Source organism: Lipotes vexillifer, unplaced genomic scaffold (genome assembly GCF_000442215.2).
Source record: "Lipotes vexillifer unplaced genomic scaffold, Lipotes_vexillifer_v1.1 scaffold980, whole genome shotgun sequence".
Lineage (NCBI taxonomy): Eukaryota > Metazoa > Chordata > Mammalia > Artiodactyla > Lipotidae > Lipotes > Lipotes vexillifer.
The window spans coordinates 725,907-745,067 of NW_006776752.1; the positions used below are offsets into that span (position 1 = coordinate 725,907).

General features: G+C 41.0%; 1 protein-coding gene across 1 annotated transcript in view; it reads right to left on the reverse strand.

Moving 5' to 3' along the window:
- Window positions 1-8,836, reverse strand: part of TRIM44 (tripartite motif containing 44) — a 159,329-nt gene extending 150,493 nt beyond the window's left edge. Inside the window, exon 1 of the mRNA XM_007450628.1 lies at window positions 8,177-8,836. Coding sequence (XP_007450690.1) covers window positions 8,177-8,836 — 660 coding nt within the window. The remainder of the gene's footprint in view (window positions 1-8,176) is intronic.
- Window positions 8,837-19,161: the final 10,325 nt, after the last annotated feature.

Here is a 19,161-nt window from a genome sequence, read left to right on the forward strand (position 1 = left end):
GACTCTTTCCCTCCACTGAACCCTGCAGAAGCCCTCTAGGCTCTCTTTAATGAAGTTCCATCACCATGAATGTTGAATTCCCTGAAAAACTGAGCTATTGTCAAAGAGATCCCCATAGGCTCATATTCCCTCCACAGAGTAGTATTTCACCTGTGTTAACAGCACATTACAACTGCCAGAACTACACTACTCCTCTCACTTCAAGAGCCATCTAATTCCTTTTTGAAGAGTCCTATGAACCAAACCGATCATCTCTGCTATGAATCACTGGACTCCGTGCAAAAAGCACTGAGTGGTAACACAATAGGAGGTTTTCTCTAGATCTCTGCAAGATCTCATAATTCAGGTCTCTGCCTTAATGTCACATGATCAGAGACGCCTTCCATGACTACCTGGTCAAAAAGTAACTAACTCCCTCCTGCCCTCCTGCCACATCACTCACTCTTTCATTGCTATGACTTACTGTTTTCATAGTACACACTACCATCCAAAATTACTCTACCTTATCTCTCTCCCCAGCTAAAGGGTAAACTCCATAAAAGCTAGGGCCCTGTCTGTCCCCTTCACTGCATACGTCCCAGACTTATTACAGGTAAAGAAAGTACATTTTGAAGAGTAGACTGAGACGGAGAATCCCAGAACGGGAGGCCTCACTTTAACTTTCCATCAACCATTTGTGGCAGCTTCAATCATTCCCTTTACCTTAGTCTTAGCTTTTGTCTTATTCTATACAAATAAATAAGACACAGAATGAACCACTGTGTAGACAGCGCTTCATGGTTTTATTAGAAGGTACTCCAAATCCTTTCAGTCAAGAAGAATAAAAACATAAATAGGGACATTACAGCAGACATTCAACCTTCTGCCTCCCTGCCAGAGCTGCTTATGAGCTGAGCACAGAGCCAGAGCCGCCGGCCATTACAAGACACAGCAGCGGCATACCCCCATCTCCAGCCCCTCCAGAGTCACAGCTGTCCGGAGAATATGCCTGTACCCTCCTGACCGCCCTGCCACTAGAGCCCCCTCGTTGGGGCGCCCCTGCAGTTGTTCTCACTGTCACTTAACCAAACATTCTTCTTTCCAAATACCCATCTTGAAGACACACTCAAGGGCAAAGGGAGTGGCTTCAAAACTTTTGGATCTGTCCATAACAAAGTCATGTTAAGAACTACACAGATGCTTATAAGTACTTGCAGAACTCCGCCAATCATTTCTCCCTTTGCCATTTTATAAGACTCCACCTTTTCTTCAGGTGATCTTAGAGTGAACGAGACAAGTGTTTTTCAAACTACAGGACATGACCCATTGGGGTGCAATGAAATCAATTTATTGGGAGAATCCAGAAATTTTTTTTGAAAAGAACAGAATACAAACAGAACACATCATATGCAGTAAGGTTAACAGTGCTCCGTTTGAGTTAAAGTATGTGTGTGTGCGTGTGTGTATGTAAACTAGACCACAATGTAAACTATATTTACATATAGGGGTTATTTGAACATAACCCCTACTGTAGGTTATGTTCAAAATAATTTTTTAAATTACTGGTCTAGAGTTCTAAATACATGTAATTGCACTTATATTGTTCAACAAAATAATTCATTAAATATAGCTATGAATGTAAATTCCCTTGACAACTTAAGAATTTTCATATGAAAATATCCATGAACCAGATCAAGCTCCTTTGTCAGACCCAATGACCCATTTTCAGAACCAGAAATTATGGTCACAATAAGAGAAACCTGCATATCTGAGAAGAGAGTTTATGAACCAGATGTGAGGTCATAATATGGGCTGTGTAACTATATTCCTGGAGCACAGGCTCAATTCAAATCTGGACCCACAGGATCCTTTGGAGACCAAATGCTATGGAGCCAAACTGGAAATACAACACAAGAGGAAAGGTAGGACTTTAAAAGTCACTTCAGTGATTAGGGTTAAACTTATCCCTTCAAGGTGTTCACCTTAGTCCTTGAGGCATTAGCCTTCACGTTGCCTCTTCTCGGATCCCTTCCTGCTATACAGTTACCCTGGTTTTCTGTCCATTCTGGCCCACTCTGAAGTTTGCTTTACTCTAGCCCTCGCCAACAATTTGGCCTTCTACCACCAATATTAGCCACTCACAGCCCGGTTTGGCACTGAGATATCAAAACATATGTTATTCAAATCCCTCTCAACTCTAAACTTGTGCATTTAACTAGACTCCTCCTATTAATAATAAAAACAACAGCTAACATTTAAAGAGCACTTACAATGTGTTAAGCATTGTTAAAGTGTTATCACAAACTAAGTTATTTTATTCTCACAAAAACACTACTTGATTTCTTAACTTTATACCCATTTTAGAGATACAGAAACAAGGCCAAACTGTTAAATAACTTGTCCAAGGTCAAAAAGCAAGCGGCAGAGCTAGGATACTTCCTGTTCCTCTCTAATCCCACACTGTGTTTTATTTTTTCTTTATTAACAGTTATTACATGTTTATTTGACCATTTGTTGTTCTCTATTTCCTTCCAACACAATGTACACTCCAGTAGAAGCAGGGACTTCTTCCATTTTGCTATATTCTCAATGCTTAGAAAGCACCTGCCCTTGGCCAATGCTCAATAAATACTTGGTGAATGAATGAATGAATGCAGTATAACAAAGATCCTCTTCTCTCACCATCATCATGCCAAGCCACTTTTAATATTCCAAGAGACCTACTTTCTTATCAATAAGTAAATGTACACTGCCCTCAAAATATATGAAACCAGAGCTGAAATGAAACTAATTAAAGCTACAAACAAGCTCTAAACAAGTTCAAATTTTTATTGAATAAAAACGATCAGCCCTTCACCCTAGCTGCCTAACAGAGCAAATGGTATGCCCTTTCTGAGGGGGAAAAATATGACTCTAGTGTCTACAGTTCTTTTAAACACAATGTCTGGTATTGAATGAAAATTATGAGATGAGAATAATCATGAAAATGTGGCATATAATCAAGAATCAGATCCCAAAAGATAAAGAGAAATGGATCTTTTAAAAAAATAACCAAACAGGCATTCTAGAGTTGAAAAACACAATGTCATAAATTAAGAATTTAATGACTGACACTCACTAGAGTATTTGCAGCTAAAATGAATAAACAGGCACATCTATGGAGTGATTTCCAAGACATACTGATAAGTGAAAAAAGCAAAACATAAAAGAGAATTTATATTGCCCCCAAACCCACAATTCCAGTTTCACCATGAGAAAAACATCAGACTAATCCAACTGAGAGACAGTCTACCAAATACCTGACTGGCACTCCTCAAAACTATCATGATCATTGAAAACAAGAAAATGTAATACGGCCAGAGGACCGTGGTACAGAAATCATTAGAGGAAAAACTGGTGAACATCTAATAAGGTCTATAGTTAAGTAATACTGTTCCAATGTTAACATAAGCAGAGTACAGGAAACAGCTCTATTGATCTGAGTACATTTACCAATCACAAGAAACTGGGATGTGCATTTGTTTATACGCAGCAAGTGAGGTGGGCAGGGGGAAAGAAGATAAAAGAAAGCAAAGCCTACGGCATGCTCAGAGTGGGACATTTTAAGGAGACCCTTTCCATACAGACTTTTGAGCCTCCTACCCCTGCCAAAGAGTAAAATTCTAGAGTAAAGACAAACTAGAGTTGTTGCTATCTCACCCTCCAAAGAGGAGTGTGGGGAGCCATGCCTTGGAGCCGAACAAAACGGGGCGGGGGGGGGGGGGACCAAGGGGGTAAAGCCGCAGGGGGGGGGGGGGGGGGATGGGGTGCAGGACAGGATGAAAGAAATTCTTTAAGAGGCTATAAATTTGGGCAGGCACCTCCTGAAAATCTGTTCCAAGAAATCTCTCATGCAATTAATTCAGTTTAAGGGGGTCCTAAACAAGCTGTACACTTAGGCCTTATCAGAAGCAAACTCAAATCCTCTTTCGAAGACTACAGCTTCAGGCCAAGGCTTGGGAAATCCCCACAAATAATTTTTCAAAGGCAATGAAAAGCTACTCGAACATAACAAGCACAAAAGGAAAGAAGGGAACCTAAAAAACACCACAAAAATAATAGCTAGCAGAGAAAGATCTATAAAGTCCTCAAATACTGGAATTATCAGTGACAGATTAAAAATCAACATGCTTACTGTTCTTAAAGGAATAGAGAGGATAGCTACACCACGAAAAAAGATAACAAGAGGATATGATTCACAAATCTATACTAGTACATTTGAAAATTTAGACAAAATGGACAAATGTCTAGGAAAATGTAACTTATCAAAATTGACTTAAAGAAAAATACATAACCTGGACAGACCTATAACCACCACATAAATTGAATCCACAGTCAACGGATTGGATACAAAACAAATGTATCCAACGTTGGATACAAAACAACAAAATTAATTCTCTTTCTCTTTTCAGATCCAGATGGCTTCCATGGTCAGTTCTACCAATCATTCTAGGAAGAAATATTCCAATCTTATATAATACACTTCCAGAGCATTAAAAGAGAGAGAAAATACATGAGATGCAATACTTCCTGACTCATACTATGAAGCCAACATAACCTTGATAGCAAAATCTCATGAGGACACTACAAGAAAGGAAATTTACAAGTTAACTTCTCCCATAAATATGAATGAAAAAATCCTACATAAATTACTAATAAACTAAATTCAAAAACATAAGGATACTTCATCACAACCAAGTTTAGTTTCTCCCAGAAATGCCAGGTTGTTTTAACTGTAAAATATACTAATGAAAGGATGGAAATAAGACCATATATATGTACACACCTGTATTTGCAAAAACAAACACTTGAACGATAAGCAGAAAACTAATAAAAGTGGTTACCAAAGGTGAAAAAGAGGCTTTTGAAGTATGTGAACATAATACTGATTTTTAAATTTAATTCAATAAGTATATCAATTAATGTAATTCATCACATTAATAAAAGTAAAATCACACGAACATGCAACAGATGCAGAAAAAGCATTTGATAAAATTCAATATCCATTCAATATTAAGAAAAACTCTTTAACAAAGTGGGACTAGAAGGGAACTTTCTTAATCTAATTAAATATATCTTTGGGAAAAAAACCCACTAGCACACTTGTGAAATGTTATGAATTATCCCTCAATTAAGAACAAGGCACAAATATTCACTATCCCTTCCATTCAACATTATACTGGAGGTCCTATCCAAAGCATTAAGGCAAGGGAAAAAAAAAAAAAGCCAAACAGGCATAAGGACTGAAAAGATACAAAAGCTTTCCCTCTTGCAAATAATATGATCATGTGTGTAGAATAAATTTACAGATTATTAGAATATGTAAGACAGTTTAATATGAAAATCAATATATGAAAGTTAATCATATTCCTATATACAATTAGAAAACAAAAATTAAAAACATTTTTTACAATACTATAAAACTGTAAGTATCCAGGAATAAATTTCAGAATGATGTACAAGATCTTTCAGAAAAAAAAAAAATTACAAAACTTTATTGTGAGGCAATACAAAAGACCTAAATAAATGCATCAGAAGACCTCATTTTGTAATGGTATTAATTCTCCACATATTGGTTTATAATTTCAATACAATACAAAAAAAAAAAAAGAAGTCCTGCAGGTTTGTTTTTTTTCTTAATACAGAACTTCATGGTATGATTCTAGGAAATGTAAAAGGCCAAGGCTGGCTGGGACACTCTTCTAGAAGAACAGAGTGGACAGACTTGCTCTACCAGATATTAAGACATGTTACAAACCTATGGTAACTGAGAAAACATGTAGCTCATACAGGAATATACTAACAGATCAATGGTATAAAATACAAGAGCCAAGAAACACATCATACACATATGGGCACTTGATATATGACTGGTGACATAGCAGATCAGTACAGACAGGATAGGCTTTTCAATAAATGCTGCTAGAGCAACTGGCTATCTGTACAGGGTAAAAAATGAAACTAAGCCCCTACCTCCACTACCCAAAAATCAATACTAAGTGGAATGAGACACAAAAAGCACTAATAATAAAGTTACTGATAAATTCTACTACATTAAAATGAAGAACTTCTCTGTTCAAGGTACAATTTTTTAAAAAAGAAAAAGGAAAAACAGAGTAGAAGATATTTGTAACCCGTATCAACCACAGTCAAAAATATAAATATAGGGGCTTCCCTGGTGGCACAGTGGTTGAGAGTCCGCCTGCCTATGCAGGGGACACAGGGTCGTGCCCCGGTCCGGGAGGATCCCACATGCCGCGGAGCGGCTGGGCCTGTGAGCCGTGGCCGCTGAGCCTGCGCGTCCGGAGCCTGTGCTCCGCAGCGGGAGAGGCCACAGCAGTGGGAGGCCCGCGTACCACAAAAAAAATAATAAATAAATAAATAAATATAAAAACTCCTGTAAATTAATGAGAAAAAGACAACCCAAATGAAACATGAGCAAAAGACCTGAATGAGTACTTCACAAAAGAATACAAAAGATACTCAAAGTCATCAGCGACCAGAGGAATGCAAATTTAAACCACAAGAAGATACCATTACATATCCATATGACTGACAAAAACTAAAAATTCTGTAATAACAAGTGTTGGTGAAAATACTGAGCAAAAGGAACTCTTACACTTTTCATGGCAATGCAAATTGGTACAACCACTTTGTAAAATAGCTGACAACATCTAATATTATTGAAGATATGCACAGTGTGTGACCCAACAATCACACTCCTAGGTTTATATTGCATTTAAATGTATGTAGATGTGCAGCAGGAGACATGAACAAGAATGTTTATAGCAACACTGTTTATAATAACTAGAAGTTCCAGAATCTGGAAATCAAAATGTTCACCCTTGACAGAATAGGTAACTTGTGGCATATTCATAAAATGGAATTCTATACAACAATGAAATGGACAAACCACAGCCACTCACTGGAAGAATCTCACAAACACAATGTTGAAAACATAAAGCAAAACCCAAAAGAATGCATGATAACAATACAATATCAACCGTGTCAAGTTCAAATAAGTTTAGAAATACATAAATATGTGGTAAAAGTATAAAGATAAGCAAGGATATTATCACCACAAAAGTCAGGATAATGGTTACCTATGGAGAAGGGAGATGGTTTTAACTAGAAAATTATAAAAAGGGCATGGGGCTTCAATACTGATCCTAATATTCTATTTCTTAATCCGGGTGGAGGTTACATTAGTATTTGCTTTATAGTTATTTGTTAGGCTGTGCCTATGTTTTTATACACTTTGAGTGTGCATTTTACAATAAAAAAGGGAAAATCTTAATATAGGGGATTTTCATTATCAGAATATTTGTTATCCCAGTGCCAGCAACTGCAAGGTTGCTTCAGGAAACAAAAGATGTCATAATGACAACAATAACTAATGAACTGATCACTCAAACTTTCCTGCCTGGTTAACTCCAGCTGTCTCTCTCACTGATTGTAAATATCCACAATATAAATAAAAAGCAAATCATCTGAAAATTCATTCATTCAACAAATATTTATTAATATTTGTAAGATTTCCATACACTGTTCTAGGGGACCAGCAAGGTTCAAGATAAAGGCCCTGCTCTCCTGCAAAAGACAGAGGACCAGGGAACACCCACTCCCATCCCAATTTTGCCTCCACCTTCTCACCCTCCTTTCCAAACAACTACCAAACTTGAAGAATCTAAAAGGAACTCAGGGGCACACATGAAATTATCATCAAAACCACAACCTTAGGGAATCTTTTCACTAAAGAGGAACCACCTGCTTGGATACATCTGGCGAAACCATGGTTTACCAATTCCTTGCCAAGAGCCTTAACCAGTCTCAACAATGAAGATGTCGTGGGAATAGGCTTAAGTGGAGTCAAAATTCCAAGGAATGATTTACCTGGAGACCAGAAGCTTACAATTTTCCAGAAATTATAAACTAGATTTTGCGTGTACATTTATTTTTCTAGGGTCAGAGTCCAGAACTTTCATCTTACTCTCAAAGGACGTCAATCAAAAAGGGTCAATAATCACTGCTCCCAACAAGATGAACAGACCAGCTTTTTAGGGACATGGTGAAAGTTAATGTGGCCACAGGGAGGCCCCCTAGTTGAAACCCAGGTGTCCTGACCTCCTGGCCTATGCTCTGAATGACCAATACTTACTCTTAGTTCTTCGAAGGCTTCGTCTAGGGTGGAGAGCTGGTGGCCCTGATGTGCCCCAATGACTGGGCACAGGACACAGATGAGCTGCTTATCTTCCTGGCAATAGGTACTCAAATCGAGCCCATGGTCCGGACACTTCCTCTTGGCCACTCTCTCCGCTTCCATTTCTATTTCTGGGTCAAATTCGCTTTCTGCCTCAGTTTCTCCCTCCGCCTCCGATTCTCCTTCCTCCTGGTTGTCTTCCTCTGCTTCGCTCTCTTGCTCATCCTCCATTTCTTCCTCACTGTCTTCCTCACTGTCTTCCTCACTCTCGTCCTCCGTCTGACTCTCTTCTTCGGACTCACAGTCTTCCTCGGACTCGCTCTCTTCCCCCGCCTCGCTTTCTAGGGCCTTCTCGTTCTCTACCTGGGCCTCGACTTCTTCCTCTCCCGCCCCATCCCCCCGGGCTCCCGGGGTCCAGGCCTGGGCGGCTCCGTGGACGTACTCGGCCAGGTGGTGCCGGGGGAACTTCTGCCCGTGCGCCTCCGCATGGCGGCGGCAGTAGCAGAAGCCGCATTCCTGGCACACTTCCTCGGCTCCCGGAGCCTCGTCTGGCTCGCACTCATCACACGTGCCGTCGTGCGGCAGCTCCTCGAAGGCCGCGCCCCCTCCGGAGGCCATGTGGGAGCTGCGCCGCGGCCCGGGTCTCCGGGCTTCAGAGCTCGCTGCCTGGCCTCGGCGCGGCCTTCTCGCGTCCTCCTCTCCACCTTGGGCCCGTCCCGCAGACTGGCCGCGCCGTGTCCCGCAGCCTCGGCGCCGCTGCCGCCTGTTCCCAGCAGCCCGCGCCCAGCCCAGGAGCACAGAGCCCCGCCGCCGGCTCAGCAGCCTTGCGGCCGCTGCGCTTCCTCCAGCGTTCCAGGCACTTCCGGCGCAGCCGCCCAGCGCCCCCGTCGGCCCCTGCGCCGCGCCGCCCGCTCGGCCCCCCGCTGCCCCGGCGAGATCGCGGTGCCGCCGGCCCCCGCGCCGCCCCGGTTCCACTTTCCCTGTCCCCGTCAAGCGGCCTGCTTTCACTTCCTGAGTCATTTAAAGTGGCAATGGCCCTTTTCTGCGTTTCCCGCAGGGGTTCAGCATCCCCGGAAGGAGGGAGAGGATGGATGAGGTCTCTGATTCAGTCCAGCTCACTCTGGAGGCGGGAATTGGGCCCCTCCTACTTCACTTCCTCCCTGGAGGTGCCAACCTAACTTTTCAAGGCCACTAGGCAGGTGTACAGGTGCATTTCAGCCTCCCTCCTTCCAATTTGTTGCTGCCCATCCCAATCCCCTCTGCTACCTGTTCTGCAAGATGCCAGGACGGAGTGTTGTTTACCAGACTGAACCTGACCCCTTGGGATTTTCAGGGGGAAGGGTTGTGTTTGTTCTCCCCGGCTCAGGGAATCAGAGTCAGGTTGAGCAAACAGACGTTTTCTATCTAAAGCGATTCTATGCTTTGCCTATTTGCAAAGTCTATTTGCATTCCTGCTCTCCTAGGGGCTCAAAACCTCTAGGATGGTAACCTCTGCGCCTTTTTTTGAGAGCTTGCCTTGGGTTTGGCTGAGATGTCAGGGGAGGTAGGTAGGGAGAGACAGTATTTGTGGAGTGAGAGTTCCAGTGTGCAGACCTTATCCTTTATGGAAGGAGGCCATCTAGATTCAGATTGGATTCGAAGAGAAAGGAAAGGGACTGTTATTTATTAACCAATACTGAAGTGCCAAGAATCGGGCTAGATCTTTTTGTGGCTCCCAAGTTTGGAAGAGCCACTGCCCAAGGACCCTCAAATCCTGGTACTACAACTTATTGGCTTTGCAACCATGAAGAAGCTAACTGATCGTTCTGTTTTCCACTTTATTTACGTAAAGTACATATATAAGTAAAGTGGAAACAATGGTAATACGTACCTCATGGGGCCATTTTGTGAATGAAATGTAAAGGTGCCTGCCTTGTAGATATTCACTACATTTTAACTATTATTGGCATGAATTATATTTAGTGCACATAATGACCCTTTGAAGGAGGTTTTAAACATTTTTGACACGTTTTGGCTGGCTGCTGGTGTAAGCAACTCCTCACCTCTACCCCATATATATGTCTCACCGCTCATTGAAGAGCTTTCGATTTGTACATGGGAGAGGAAATGGACATTTTGATCTAGTCCAGAGAGAGGCGGAGATGTGGTTGAGAAGAAGGAAAGGGGATGGAATGGTGTGTTTTTCACTGAGTCCCTTAGATACTTTTGATCTAGGATTTCCAGATGATCTTCACAAAAATGCCACGGAATGGAGAGGGGTAAAAATCATTTAAAATAATTTTTAACATAGCCACATATAATGTATGTTTAATTTCTGTGCAGATTTTGTCAGAGATTTTATTTTGAAAAAAATATTTTGTTTTATTAACCTCAGGACAACTCTATAGAATGTGGGGGGAAAGGTCCAAAGGTTTGTTTTGTTCCAGTTCTGTCCACATTTCTATTTTTCTCCAATTCATTTCTCCAGAAATTGTCTTTTTGTTGTCATTATTGTTGTTATTGTTTGTTCTTAATTTTACCTAACAGAAAGTTAAAATATCATACTATGCAGTTCAGTATCTAACACTTTACAAACCTTCTTTGAGTCCTCTGTGGTGAGAGGGTCTTAGAGACAGAAGTTGATGGAACTATTAAAAAAGGGACTTCATAATATTCTGGGGATGGAGTATGGCAGACTCACGAGATGGACCTTCTGTGCCCCTCCGTACAAAAATCAGAATGGTCTGATTCCACAGGAATTGGAAACTTTGGGAGTATCTAGAGATAGAAACCTTGTTATATTAATCCATTATTGCATAGAAAAATACCTCAAAATGTAGCCGCTTAAAACAATGAACTTTTATTATCTCACACATTCCTGAACCAAGAATATGGGAGTGTCTTAGCTGGGTGGTCCGGCTCAGGGTCACTCAAGAGGTTTCAGTGAAGCTGTTGGCTGGGGCTGTAGTCATTTGAAGACTTGGCTAGAAATGTAAGATTTGCTTCTAAGATGGATCCTTCACATGGCTGTTCCAAAGAGGTCTCACCATTTTCTTTCTTTTTTTTTTTTTTTTTGTGGTATGCGGGCCTCTCACTGTTGTGGCCTCTCCCGTTGAGGAGCACAGGCTCTGGATGCGCAGGCTCAGTGGCCATGGCTCACGGGCCCAGCCGCTCCGCGGCATGTGGGATCCTCCCGGACCGGGGCACGAACCCATGTCCCCTGCATCAGCAGGCGGACTCTCAACCACTGTACCACCAGGCAAGCCCCTCACCATTTTCTACTGGGCTGCTTGAATATCCTCATGACATGGCAGTTGGATTTTCCCATAGCAAGTGATCCAAAAGAGGGCAAGGTGGAAGATACAATGTCTTATATGACCTAAGCTCAGAAGTCACACAACATCATTTCCAACATAGCCTATTAGTTACAGAGATGAGCCCTATTTTGTATGGGAGGGGACTGTTTGTGTAGGACATGAATACCAAGAGGTAGGGATCTTTAGGGCCATCTTTGAGGCTGGACACCATATTCTGCCCTTTGGCCCCCAATGATTCATATCTCTCTCAAATGCAACATACATTCACTTCCTCCCAAGATGCCCAAAACTCTCAACTCATTCCATCATCAGCTCAAAGCCCAGAATCTTATCATCTAAATCAGGTCAGGTGTGGATGAGGCTCCTAGGTGTAGTGTCTTATGTGCAGCTCCTCAAATATAGTTCAACACTCATTCTTTTCATCTGAATACCTCCCAACATACAACGGTGGGACAAGCTTAGGATAACTGGTACAGACACTCCTGTTCAAAAAGAAGAAAAGACAGGAGGCATAGAAGAGTCACCGGCCTATAGCAATCCTAAAATCCAGCTGGACACATGTTAGAAGTTCCCTGATCAGGGCTCAATCCTACTTCTTTCTGGAAATGACTCAACATGGCTTTTGACTTTATCCCCATTGGGCTCTTGATTCCACCCTCTGAGTCATCCTTCCTTTTCTATGAAAAGATACCCATGTTTGCACCTATGTAATTCGTCAGTCTGCTTCCTGTTAGTAGAATTTAGGGGTCCAAAGTCTCCTTTTCATTTTGTACTGTCTCTGTCCCATTTAGTCCATGCTGGCAGTGTTTTGGCCAATATCATTCATTCAAAAATTTTGTGAGTCTCCTGTGCATCTAATGGGGGCACCACTCCATTGGACAAAAGTCGTAGTCACAAATCTCTTCAAGATAAGCTCTTCTCTACTCTGGAGACTCATTCTGCTGAAACTGCTGAGGCACAACACCCATAAGCTTCTTTAAAGCCCTATTGTTTGTCTGAATGAGTCTCTGAATCACTGCTGTAGCTTTTTCTGAGATCTGAACAAAGGGTTTTACAGCCACACTCTCACCTTCATCATCTGATGTTTTCCTTGCAGCGCCCTAGAGTTTATTTCTAACTGGAAGCCATTTCTTCATTTTAGCATTATTTGCCATCTAAAGAAGATGGGAATTTTCAAGTCTAGCAAGCTCTGTATCCTTTTTAAAAATTACTTCTATATTATCTCTTTCTTCTCACATTTTGCTATCATCAGGAAGAAGACGTCAGTCAGCACCTTCAACACTCTACCTGGAAATGTACTTAGCTAGTACATTACTGCAGGCGACGGTGTTGCTAAATTCCTGCCACTACATCACAAGGACCCTTTTTCTCCAGTTTCCAATAACTTTTTCCTCACTTCCCCTTAAGCCTTTATCTACAGCTTTCTCAAAAGCCATCAGGATTCTAATAGCAGTTGCTTCAAGACTCTTCAGGCTTTTTCACTAACACTCTCCCCCAAGTCCTTCCAGATTCTCCCACTGTCCAATTCCAAACCAGTCCAACATTTTAGGTTAGGTTTTTGTTATGGAAGCACCTCACTCTTTATAATAAATATATATTAATTGCCTATTAATGCATAATGCATTACTCCAAAACTTTGAATCATCTTGGGGGCTACCACACTTGGCACTGGCATTGTCTTCTTGTTGTGGTTAGCAACAATTGTAAGGCGTCTCTAAGATACTCAGCAGGCAGTGCTTGTGGAGAACAAGGCAGTTTGCATTTGAGACTGTTTTGTGAATACATGTGGGACTCTGAGAAATAAATGGTGTATTCCTAAAGTAAATAAGTATCTCCTAATTATGAGGGCAATAGCTGTTAACTTATTAGACATTTGAACTCTATACACATGAGGAAGCCGAAGTTCAGAGAGGCGAAGAAACTTGTTAAATGTTACCCAGCCATAAAGTAGCTAAATTTGGATTCAAACTCAGATCTACCTGACTCCATCTTACCATATTACCGTACCAACCTTACCTATCTTTTTTTTTTAATTTTTAATTTTTTTATTTTATTTTATTTTTGGCTGTGTACGGTCTTCGTTTCTGTGCGAGGGCTTTCTCTAGTTGCAGCGAGCAGGGGCCACTCTTCATCACGGCGCGCGGGCCTCTCACTGTCGCGGCCTCTCTTGTTGCGGAGCACAGGCTCCAGATGCGCAGGCTCAGTAGTTGTGGCTCACGGGCCTAGTTGCTCCGCGGCATGTGGGATCCTCCCAGACCAGGGCTCAAACCCGTGTCCCCTGCATTGGCAGGCAGATTCTCAACCACTGCGCCATCAGGGAAGCCTAACAACCTTACCTATCTTTACCTTTCAGCTCTGAAATCAATTTCTATCTTTTTCACCTGTCCCAAAGAGACAAACCGTGCTTAGTAAGATTCGTAACATAGTACATTTAATTTCAGAAAAACCTCTAGAAGTTGAAAAGAGAACAGGGTGGAATTTCTAAGTACACTGCTTTAGGGAAGGTATTTGCACCCCTCAGCAGATCCCATTCTTACGTAATTAGAGTGTCACTTTAGTGACTGATTTCATTCCCCTGCCCCAAGCTCCTGAGATCACCTAAATCTCATCTCATGCTGTTATCATATTAGCTAACATCTTATCCCATTAAAGTCAGTGCAGTGAAAATGATATCCCCTAGCCAATCCCAACCCTGCCAAATAGAAAGAATGAAGTGTTTACTGCCGGGCCTCTTTCTGTTCCTCAGAAGCCTATTGGAGATGGATGCCAAAATGCTTCCTTGGCCCAACACCCTTCTGAACATGTTCATTTCACCCAGTTCTTATAAGTGGCTGGTCCACCGCTTGTTAATATTATAATTCTTTAAACACCGCCACCCCTTAAAAAATAAGTATATGTAAAGATAATCCCACGTGAGCTCTGATTGAGATATTTTAATTAAATTCCTTTAGTATGTTACTTGCTAAACAGTGTTAAATAATTGCTGTAACCACAACAAATAATAGAAATATCTCATTTTCATAACCACCATTTCCTTCACCCCAAGAATTCAAAAAATCCCACTGATACTTCTTTCCATTTTCTTCAGATACTTTCTACAAAGTCCTTGCTAGTGGATGTCTCCATTTTAATAGTGTGGAAACTAACGCCAAGAGAGTTATTTAAAAGTACAGTCAGTTGTGAGTTAATCTCTGACTTCCTTCCTGGTCTTCAAGCAAGCTCCCAGATCCCTGAGTGATACTAATTCTTTTTGGCAGAATTATGTTTTTCAAACTTCTCTCTTTGGAAATGCTTTCTTAGGGGTGGTCTTGGCTTTAATCTAAGTAGGCTGCAGGGAACGAGGGCAGACACTTAATCATCTATAAGATCAGTACTCTTTGGGAGGGAGTGAGAAAAATCCCTAAATTTGCCTTCCATTATCCAGTTGGAAAAGCAGTCACCTGTGGAAAGGAACTAATTAAAAACTTTATATATCAGCAGTTGGTGCACTGCCCTTGTAAATCAGGGATTATGAGGGAAAATCTCCCTGAGGCTTGCTCTCTCCATTTGCTTACTTATTTTGGAACTCGGGTGTACATAGGCTAGTTAATCATACTACTCAGATCATAACCTCTCCTTAGACCATGTAAGGCAGCTTTGTTATTTTATTTCATTTTGATTTAATTTTATTTTTCCTTTATCTCCAAATCCCACTCACATTCCTCCAACTTCTTTCCACAGAATCTCTAATATGTTTGATAAATATCCTTGAATATAATTTTTTTAAGTATGCTATTGTTTTGTTTATGTGTTAAACTTTACATGTATGATGCTCAAAAATGTTTTCTGTTTCTTTCTTTTTTTACTGAGTGTTGTGATTGTTAAAATCTTGGATACTACTCCTTGACATTTGGTATTATCTGAATTTCTAATTTTTGTTGATCTAATGGGTATAAAGTGATAACTCATTGTGGTATTATATTTGCATTTCTTGGGTTACTAATAAAGATAAATAGCTCTTTATAAGCTTGTTATGTGATGTCAAATGACAAAACTAAAACAATTTAGTAACAAGTGTGATGTCCTTTAGTCAAGGGAAAACAATCCATAAGCAGTAGACCACTCTTCCTGAGGGATTTTGGGCAAGAGTGAGTTTTACAGAGCATTAGAAGCGGCAATGTGGAAATGGCATGATTGGCTGGTGTTGCATATATCACCTTATTTAGAAAGATCAAGGAACAAGGAAATAACTATAGAGTTATAGAGTTGGCTTGGCATTTGGGATTAGCTGACTGGATATCGTCTGTTTCTGGTCAAGTAGAACATTTATAGGAACACAAAATTTAGGTTTGCTGATATGGCACCCCAGACAGGAGCAGCTCCATCTTGAGCCTAGAAATTTATTTCAATAGTGAAGAGCCCGTTTTCAGCTTTTGCCTATTTTTGATTGCATTCTCTGCCATTTTCCTATGGTTTTGCTGTATTTTCTTGTACATTCCAGTTATTAACCCTAGTCAGTTTTAAAACCAATATCTTCTCCCAGTCTGTCACCTGTCCAAGAACATTGTATATAGTTGTGTCATTTTGAATAGAGATCTTATGTTTTGATGTAGTCAGATCCATCCTTCTTAAGAAATACCTCTCCACCCCAAGATCATAACACCGTAACTCCAACACCTTCTTGTTTTATCTTTATGGTTTTGCTTTTCACATTAAACCCCATCCGGAGGTCACCTTTGCATACAGTTTGAGGTAAAGATCCAACTTTATTTTTTTCTTTAGCGTGAGGCGGTTTTCTCAATATCCTGACTCAATTATAATCCTACCCATGAATAGAGAAATTGATATTATGGAAGGTACCATAATAAAGTGACTAAGAGCAGCGGGTGAGGGGCAGGTAACAGGTGACTTATTCCCTCTAAGTGTGCTCCCTGAAAGTGGTGCCTTTTCCATATACCCTGAGAAAACCATAATTCAAAAAGAGACATGTACCACAATGTTCATTGCAGCACTATTTACAATAGTCAGCACATGGAAACAACCTAAGTGTCCATCAACAGATGACTGGGTAAAGAAGATGTGGCACATATATACAATGGAATATTACTCAGCCATAAAAAGAAATGAAATTGAGTTGTTTGTAGTGAGGTGGATGGTCCTAGAGTCTGTCATACAGAGTGAAGTAAGTCAGAAAGAGAAAAACAAATACTGTATGCAAACACATATATATGGAATCTAAAAAAAACAAAAATGTTCCTGATGAACCTAGGAGTAGGACAGTAATAAATACACAGAGAATGGACTTGAGGACACGGGGAGGGGGCAGGGTAAGCTGGGACAAAGTGAGAGAGTAGCTTTGACATATATACACTACCGCATGTAAAATAGCTAGCTAGTGGGAAGGAGCTGCATAGCACAGGGAGATCAGCTCGGTGCTTTGTGATGACCTAGAGGGGTGGGATAGGGAGGGTGGGAGGGAGACGCAAGAGAGAGGGGATATGGGGATATATGGATACATATAGCTGATTCACTTTTTTATACAGCAGAAACTAACACAACATTGTAAAGCAATTATATTTCAATGAAGACGTTAAAAAAAAAGTTGTGCCTTTTCAAAGAAGTTCTAAGGTAGTACATTGCCATAGTCCTTATTCAGACTATAATGACAAGACATTAGAGGAGTAGAATTGATTGAACGAAGAGGCTTTAGTTCAGGAAAGACAGATAAACCAGGGGGCCATATACACAGTCGAAAGTAGGAGAGCTATCCTGAAAACTCTTGATGTAGCTTCTTCTGATGAGGGTGAAATGAGGGGTGAGAACAGGCAGTTTCAGAATGGGCCATTCATTCATTCAGGTAATGAGTTTTGCTTGCTTTCCATGGGTCAGGCACTCTTCTAGGCTCTGAGGACGCAGCCACAAAACGAAACTGATAAGATTGCTGCTCTCAGTGCACTTGTATTTCTAGCATAAGTTGACATGCCTGCATTTCTGGTTCCTCTTCTACGCTGCCACCAAAATTATTCTTCCAAAATGCAAATTTAATTAAGATATACTGCTCTTATGAATCTCCATCAGTAGATTTCCATTGGCTGCTGCAGACTTGGTGTGTGATACCCCGGGTCTTCCCTGATTCCACCACATGCTTACCTCTCCAACTTCATCTCCTGCTACTCCCCCAGCTCTACAGGCTGAGCCCCAGTAGAACAAAGCACTATATGTGCTAAACCTCAGGTAACCCCAAATGTAAAGCAATTCCCCCATTTCTCATGAAGGACCACCCAAAAAAGCCAACTTGAATGTACACATGTTTGGGGATATAGCTGAAAAATTTTAATGTCTACTTATTATATTTAACATATTAAACATAAATTAAATATTAATGAAATATTAATATAGTAGAAATGTTGATTCCTTTTGTCTTTCAAGTTTCATGAAATAATTAAATTCTAACTCTACATTGACAGCTCTGACAACAGTGTTTGTCTTCATCATTGCTATACCCATTTTTGAACCACAGAATGCAAATTTTCAGAATATATCATCTTTACAGTTTTGGATGTTGTTTGTAACACAGAACTTTTTTTTTTTTTTTTTGCAGTACGTGGGCCTCTCACTGTTGTGGCCTCTCCCGTTGTGGAGCACAGGCTCCGGACGCGCAGGCTCAGCGGCCATGGCTCACGGGCCCAGCCGCTCCGCGGCACGTGGGATCCTCCCAGACCGGGGCACAAACCCGTGTCCCCTGCATCGGCAGGCGGACTCCCAACCACTGCGCCACCAGGGAAGCCCAACACAGAACTTTTTGAAGCCGTGAGTGATGCTGCCACTGGAATTTTTATCACAAGCCACACATACCCATACCCCTTTATATAATAATAGGACATGTCAAAAATTCTCCTATAGGTGTGTATATGTATTCTCCATGATTTAGCCATGTGCTATTTTTAAAATGGTCTTTAAAAGACCAGTTTATAATGACATGTACCATGAACAATTTTGAGGACATATCCCAGGCACAAAAATAATACTAAGCATACATTAAATCTTTAAACCTCTCTCTCTCTAATGTCATCTTCTTCCCCAAATGGTAATTTATTTTAGTCAAAATAAAGTAACCATCAGGGATGTAAGGTACACCATAAAGAATATAGTCAATAATATTGTAAGGCCTTTGTATGGTGACAGATGGTAACTAGACTTATCGTGGTGATCATTTTGTAATGTATAAAATATATATATATATATATTGTGTGTGTGGTACGTGGGCCTCTCACTGTTGTGGCCTCTCCCCTTGAGGAGCACAGGCTCTGGACGCGCAGGCTTAGTGGCCACGGCTCACGGGCCCAGCCGCTCCGTGGCATGTGGGATCTTCCCTGACCGGGGCACGAACCCGCATCCCCTGCATTGGCAGGTGGACTCTCAACCACTGTGCCACCAGGGAAGCCCCATATAAAAAATATTGAATCACTATGTTGTATAACTGAAACTAATATAAAAGTGTAAGTCAATTACACTTTAAAATAAAATAAAACAAAAAGATAAAATAAAGTAACAAAGATCATCTCATGAAGCAATAAACTTTGGGAGAAATAAAATATGACTCTTTTCTGAAAAATAACTTGGGGGAGAATTTGCCTTACATTTGGCCATTAGGAGGGCTTGGTTACT